The sequence below is a fragment of the Mastomys coucha genome, unplaced genomic scaffold, assembly GCF_008632895.1.
Source record: "Mastomys coucha isolate ucsf_1 unplaced genomic scaffold, UCSF_Mcou_1 pScaffold16, whole genome shotgun sequence".
Classification (NCBI taxonomy): Eukaryota; Metazoa; Chordata; class Mammalia; order Rodentia; family Muridae; genus Mastomys; species Mastomys coucha.
In genome coordinates this window covers 99,889,948-99,897,483 of record NW_022196898.1, presented here as the reverse complement: position 1 = coordinate 99,897,483, position 7,536 = coordinate 99,889,948, and the positions used below count along the sequence as shown (strand labels likewise).

General features: G+C 44.2%; 1 protein-coding gene across 1 annotated transcript in view; it reads left to right on the top strand.

The window, feature by feature from the left end:
• Positions 1 to 7,536, top strand: part of Ak5 (adenylate kinase 5) — a 203,360-nt gene that overhangs the window by 155,795 nt on the left and 40,029 nt on the right. The window contains exons 9-10 of the mRNA XM_031375895.1: positions 2,585 to 2,627; positions 5,924 to 5,968. Of these exons, the coding sequence (XP_031231755.1) occupies positions 2,585 to 2,627; positions 5,924 to 5,968 (88 nt within the window). The remainder of the gene's footprint in view (positions 1 to 2,584; positions 2,628 to 5,923; positions 5,969 to 7,536) is intronic.

The following is a 7,536-nucleotide window of genomic DNA, read 5'->3' as shown; positions in this document are numbered from 1 at the left end:
TCATCCCCATGCACAGGCATCTCCTCATCCCCATGCACAGGCATCTCCTCATCCCCATGCACAGGCATAGACTGCTGGACCCTGAGCTCTAAGGGCCAGGGTCAGGAGGACAATGGAAGACCACCAACACCCACTATGGCTGCTCTGCTGATGGAACTAAATCTTTGGGGCTGCTCAAGATGGTGAGAGGCATGGCTCTCATCCCAATGCGACTTCGCCGAGGGCATGGTGGCCTAGCCAGAGGCCTCTCAGTTTCTTCACCTTCAGCATGGGAAGGAGGAGCAGCAGGAAGGGACAGAATCATGCCCGTCCCCCACACCGTGAAAGTGGCGGTTTGACTAAGGGACATAGAGAGTGTCCCTGATGAGCTCTGAGGTTGTTTCCCTTCCCAGAGGAGATTAATTAATGTGAATTTACCCCTAAATGACCACTGTACTGAGCCTCCGTGTTACTTCAGTTCCTCCAGAGACAAGGGCAAATGTAAGAAGACAAGCAGTAAAGATGCCCTGAGGCTCATGTTCTAACAAGGTGGCAAGGCTCTGTGCTTCCACAAAGTGCTTTTCGTGCAGGTTGCCTCAGGGAGGCCGCGTAACCAGCCGACCTCATTTAACAGACTCTGGCATCCAAGAGAATTAAAGACAGAAAGTTAGGGAAAGCTCCATTGTGGAGGTTGTCCTTGAAGAACAGGCAACCTCTAAAGAGACCCACTTGGCAAAACTCTATCAAAAGTATAAATACATTTAATCTGAGACCACAATGTGGCTATTCTAGAATTTACCCTGCAGGGATATATGCATGACACGGTAGCCACATGACTTGCTTCACTGAGCCACCTTCCCTAAAAGAGGAATGAGTAAAACAGCTGAGCTCATCAATCAAGAACCAGTGGGAAAGTAGCTATGGTACCCACAACACAACTGAATGCTGTGCAACCAAGAGCACTGTGCTGAGAACATTCTGTATTGACAGAAATTTATCCAGATAGGTGCAAAAATAGAAGAGCATCATACACTCACACACACACACACACACACACACACACTCATACACACACACACACTCACACACACACACACACACACACACATTTAAATTGAAGTGCATCCTCCCTTGGCCATCTGGAAGTCACGTTTCCATGTACCAGGAAAGGAGTCTCCATGCCTGGTGTCCTAGCTTCATTCCTGTTGCTGGGATAAAAGAATTCCCTGACTTAAAGCAACTTTGGAGAGGAAAGGCCTTCTTCAGCTTGCAACCCCAGGCTTCAGTCCTCCACTGAGGAGAAGTCAAACATCCACTCACATGACATCCAAGATCAGGGGCAGCGAGAAACAAGTGCCACATAGTGGCTGGTTTTCTTTTTAGGCAGCCTCCTTCATTCTTCTGTAGCTCAAGTTAAGCCTAGGAAATGGTACCACCCATAGTGGACTAAATCTTCTGGTCAATTAAAAATCCAGACAGTTCACCCCACCTAGACAATCCTTCCAGAGATGAAACTAAACTGTGTCAGGTTGACAGTTAAAGCTAAGCTACGCGTGTGTGACCCGTGGGTAAGGAGGGAGGAAGATAAGATAGATGACCATGTAAGTGGTGGTAAGAGTTCCCAACAAGGGCATCTTTATAAACATGTCCTCCAAATACAATGGGCAAAAGATTGTCACCTAGCTAAGGGTAAAATAAGCGTTTTGAAGATAAATACGAGGAGAGGTGAGATTACTGGATCTTTCTTCATTTTATGCTTAAGAACTAAAAAAGCTTAACCATGGCCAAAGATGAGGCTCACATCTCAAATGCTACCTGGCCCGTTACTGAAAACTTTGCCAACCTCAACTTTAAACTATCATGTATTCGTTCATAGAAGAGCTGTGACCCGTGCCCATCTGTGGCTGCCTGCAGCCACACATGAACGGGTCTTCTGGAATGGGAGTTAGAGCCTGTGAAAAATTAAGGGAACCGGAATGCGGGAAGTGGTTAAAAAAATGAGAGTGCTTTCAGTCCTCCATCATTAATGAATTCTCTTTGTTACAAGCAGGTAGGTAGAGAAAAATCCCTCCCCCAAGTCCATCAGCAACTCATGGCCCAATCAGCATCTTCATCTTCAGTCTCTGGAGGCGGGACTTCTGGCATAACAGGAACTTGGAGAGGGGCGTGGCTATTTGCAGGAGCTTAGAGAAAGGCCTGTCTATTTGTGGCTAGACAAGGTCTGAAAGAATCAGCTCTTAGCTGGAGGAGGGTCACACCCACCCATTAGCTTCTAACACTGAAGGATTTTGTCGTCATGAAGCAGGCTTTTCTGTCCATAGATAATTCATGCACCAAAAGAAAAGAGACTGGATTCACTACCAGTTACCAACAGACCATAGTCTTTCAGGGCTGATGTCTCAAGTTTACCTTTGAACTTTGTCCCTTATAGCTGCATGGCTTTCAACAATGTGACTCCTGAAAATCTCTGTTACTCACCTGTACAAGTGTTTGGAAGTTCTTCCCTTAATGGAGTTGTTCCAAATGTCAAGCATTTAATGTTAGCAAGGATCTTAAACATATCTCTTAATGTTATCATCTAATGCTTTGATTGTTTTTAAAACAGGATGACGATCAGCTAAATGTATTTGGAGAAGACACCGTGGGAGGTACGCTTCCTTTGCTAATCAGACAACATACTTCTAATGTGCTTTCTTTATTTAACACCAACTAAGGAGATTAAAAATAACAACAATATAGTGCTTTCCACTGACCAGCAAATGAGTTACCTTGGGAGTCTGTGGCTCACTGCCTTCTTGGTCCACATGAGGAGCCAAGGGAATCATTACTACAAGATGGGTTTTCTAACTGCCCAGAGAACGTGTCTCCTAAGGTGCTCAGTGAGAAGTGGGTGCTCGGATCCAGATATTTGGGATGCATCCATTGTCCTATCCCCACTGGCAGTCGCATGTGTTACAGTGTAGCAAGGTCCTATAGTAAAGAGTAGTGTCTTCACTCTGCAGTGATGGTAACAGAGCCAATGGGGTTTAGCTGAGGTACAATTATTATTAATTGAGCTGGAAACGTAATTCTTTTCCCTAAATAGCAGTTGCTGTACTACAGCGTCCCATGGAGAGCCAACCCACAACATAGCCTATATTATTATTTTCATCATGTTAAGAGTTTCTCAAAGGACTAGAGAGTGTGTGCCTAAAATGCACACAGTTCCGGGTTCAGAACCTAAGGCCTCATGACCTTGGTGTGATGGTGCACACCTGTAATGACAATAGTGGGCAGTATAAGGAGTTCAGGATTATCCTTAGCTACATAGCAAGTTGAGGCTAGCCTGGGGTGCACAAGAACCTGACTTAAAAACTAAAATATACACTACATGCTAGCTATATGTAGAACTAAAAATAGATCAAATTCTCTAAATGTAATAGTGTTTATAAAAGATGAGCTTCATAATGGCCTAGGTTAATAATTATGTTTTATCTACTTGGTTTTAAAAAAAAAAGTCACCATGGTTTGTGGGGAAAAGGTCATATTATTGGCTGTAATTCACGCAGCTGATTTGGTTTTTTAAATAACCCTAGCTCTTAATTCCCCATTGATCCATAAAGGGCTAGATAAACTGTTATTCTGTGAGCACGGAAACAGCAGTATGTGAAAATAACTGTCACCAAATAATTGTGGTGATCCACAGAGAAGGCACAGAATCACGAGCTGTCATCCAGCCATAACTCAGTCTCTGCCCAGAACGGGCTCTGTCTCAGCTGGACGTGGGCTGGCTGGCTGCAGGGTGTATTCCTAGTTATAAGAGCAGTACATTCATATATGTATGAGACATATTTTAAGGTAGAAAACTAGAGCCTTCTAAACCTTTATGACCTATCTACGGCCAATGGCTAACACTCTAGCACACCTTACATCAGAGTGCTGTCTTTATCCTGTTTTTACCCAGCTGGGAATCTGTGTGACCATGCAGACATATATCACCACTCTTTCCACATATTGTTATATACACATGTTCTCAAGCCACTGGAAATTATAGAACAAGGAAAATAACCACAATGAATGTGTCCTCCTTCCTAAAGTGCAAATACATTCAAAGTTTCTCAGAAGCTGCAGAACATGTGCGGAACACTGTGTATATGACTTTAACAGAAAACTCCAGACACCAGCTGGACCCAGGACCCAGGCCTGTCATCCCAGCTGTTCAGGGGGGCCAAGTCAAGAATATCTAAAATTTAGTGCCAGCCTCCACTACAGAGTAAGTTCAAGGCTAACCTACACCATTTAGTAATACCCCACCCCAAATTAAAACATAAAAACAAAGGCACTGGGATAGGCTGGAGAGAGGCTCTAGCTACGAGCACTGGGGTTCTTCCAGAGGACTCGGGTCCAGCTCCCAGCATCCTCATGGAGGCTCAGCCATCAGTGGCCCCAGCTGCAGGAGATCTGACACCTACTTCTGGGCTCTGTGGGCACAAGGAACAGATATGGTGTACAGACACACAAGTAGGAAAAACACATAAAGGAAAATGATAATAATCAATTTTAAGGACTGGGAATATAGTTCAGTGGCTGAACCCTTGCTTAGCTTGTGTGAAACCTTGAGTTCCATATCCAGGGAGCAGGGCGGGATCTCAGCCTCTCTCTCTCTTTCACACATTCACACACACACACACACTCTCTCTCTCTCACATACACACACACAACCACTCACACATACTCTCACACACTCTGTCAAACACATATACACTCACACACATGCATATGCACAAACACACACACACACACACACTCTCACATACACTCACACACACTCTCACACTGTCAAACACATATACACTCACATACACACACACACATACTTATACACATATTCCCACACACTCACATGTGCACACTATCACAAACACAGATACACTCAGACACACACTCACATACACACAAATACATGTGCACACACACACTCTCTCTCACACACATACACACACACCTCTGTCAAGCCTGTTGTTTGTGGGACTAGAAATGCGGCACTCATGTCGTTGCCCTGAGGGCCCCATCAATACTTGGCAGCCTGAAACCCTTGAGGATCCCACTAACCCCAAGTGTTTCATACCTTCCCTACACTCAATCGTTTTTCCTTACAGCAGGGGTTCCCCAAGTTCAGACCTTTTTACGTCATGATCATTGCTATATGCTATTGATTCTGTTTATTGCTCATGTGGTCTTATTCTACAAGCAGAGTCATGATCATTAAATAAATACAGGTATTTATAAAGGAAACTTTAACACACGAGTTAGAACAGAAAGTGGCATTGTCTGCTGCAGCTATAAACTAGTTTTGTCTTCTAGACATCTCGCTTGTGTACCAGTTTCTCCCTTATTAAGCAGGACGGTTGCAACAACTATTGCACCAGATGAGGTAGATCTAGGAGGCACAGAGATAAGAGTGGGAATGAGAACAGTCAAATACATTGTGAGCATATATGGTACATTGTGTGCATATGTGTGCATTGTGTGCACATATGTGTGCATTGTGTGCATATGTGTGCATTGTGTGCACATATGTGCCCACATGTGTGCACACCTGCAAGCCCAGCACTCGGGGAGCCAAGGCAGAGAGTGGGGAGTTTGGAGTCCAGCTGGGGACACACAGTGAGACCCTGTCTCAAAACTAAACAAAGCCAAACAGTTGGCTTTCTTTGTGAATCACACCATTTGATGGGATCCATTTTACACTGAAGATTGATGATCAACATTAAATAAAACTCTGCTGCCTCAGTCTAGGGAAAGGCCAAAGCAGTCATCACCACCTGTTTATCATGACCTGTGCTTTTCCTGTGGACTCAACTTATCCTACTAAACAAAGCTACATGATGTGGGCTTACAGAACATGGGTAGAGCCTTGGTGCAGTATTTCTTGCCAATAATTTAAATTATTCTTATTTTGAAGGCTTCATGGAGGACTTGAGGAAGTGTAAAATTATTTTCCTAATGGGTGAGTAACAGCTCTCAACTTTTCTAATATAGTCGCTAATAATATTGTAATAGCAGAAAAATTGTATTCATCTCTCATTCTGCCCTGCTTTGAAATCATGTTCCTCTTTTTGATCAAAATAATGCCCCTGAGGTTTCCAGATGATTGTGTGCATAAATATGCAATTTAACATGTTTTTGCCTTGTTGCTTTTCAGCAGAGAAAAGGCAGGGCTACAGGATTCTCAGCTCCTGAGATCAGATCTATAGTAGTGGAGTGCGTTACAAAGCCAACGGGGTACTGTGTGTTAATGTCCAATGTTCCTCTTTGCTATTTGACTGCCAAACCCCTACTTAAGTTAAAACATCCCCCCCTCACCTCACCACACACTACATTCTGCACAATTCACAGTAAAAGCTGTCTACTTTGGGGGTGGTGTGCAAGACTAGAACACTTTCTTAGTATCTGTGAAGCCGTGGATTTGATCCCCAACACACACACACACACACACACACACACACACACACACACGCATGCACGCACGCACGCACACACCTCTTTTAGGGGACAGGGGGTTTGAGACAGGGTTTCTCTGTATAACCCTGGCTGTCCTGGAACTCACTCTGCAGACCAGGCCGGCCTCGAACTCAGAAATCCGCCTGCCTCTGTGTGCGCCACCACTGCCCAGCCACACCTCATTTTTCTAATGTCATCGTACAGTAGTATTTTCTAACCACTTGTGAGGTAAAATGTCTTGAGATTAGTGCCTTCTGCGCACCTGCCTTCTTCCAGGTTGCCTCAGAGAATCCTTAAACAATGCCATAGGTTAGTGGCCCAGCTGTACTCCATCTCTTATACAGTCAAGAAAGACAACACTCAGAAAACATAAGGAATTTAGTCAGGACCTTGGCGTAGAGATTAGTTTTATTTGCAGGCAGGAATGAACTGGTTAAGCCGTGGTTTAGACGTGAAGAGAAGTTGAAGGTTGTGGCTTCGTGGCAAGAGCTCCTGCCAATGATGTCCAAGGTCTTTGGTTCAATCACCAGCTTTCTCCAAAATATATCCTGTCGTCAGAATGCCTCCTGAAAATCATGCCTCTTTTAGCATTCCAATATATAGTTAGCACCTTGTCCACTTTCCATAAAAACATCTATGTATAGTCAGAAATAGTGAACGAGCTCTACCTCTTCATGAAGGAGAAAACAATGATGTCAGTCCCAGAGAAATACAATCGATCAACTTTTTTGTTTTGTTTTGTTTTGTTTTTATTAGAAATTTTCTTTATTTACATGTCATATGATATCTCCTTTCCCAGTTTCCCCTCTGAAAAAAAAAGAAAAAAACAAACAAACCTTGTCTTCTCCCCTCTCCCCCTGCTCACCAACAAACCCTCTCCTGCTTCCTGGCCCTGGAATTCCCCTGCACTGGGGCACAGAACCTTCACAGGGCCAAGGGCCTCCCCTGCCCTTGATGACTGACTAGGCTATCCTCTGCTATATATATGCTGCTGGAGCCATGAGTTCCACCATGTGCACTCTTTGGTTGGTGGTTTAGTCCCTGGGAGCTCTGAGGGTACTAGTTAGTTCATAT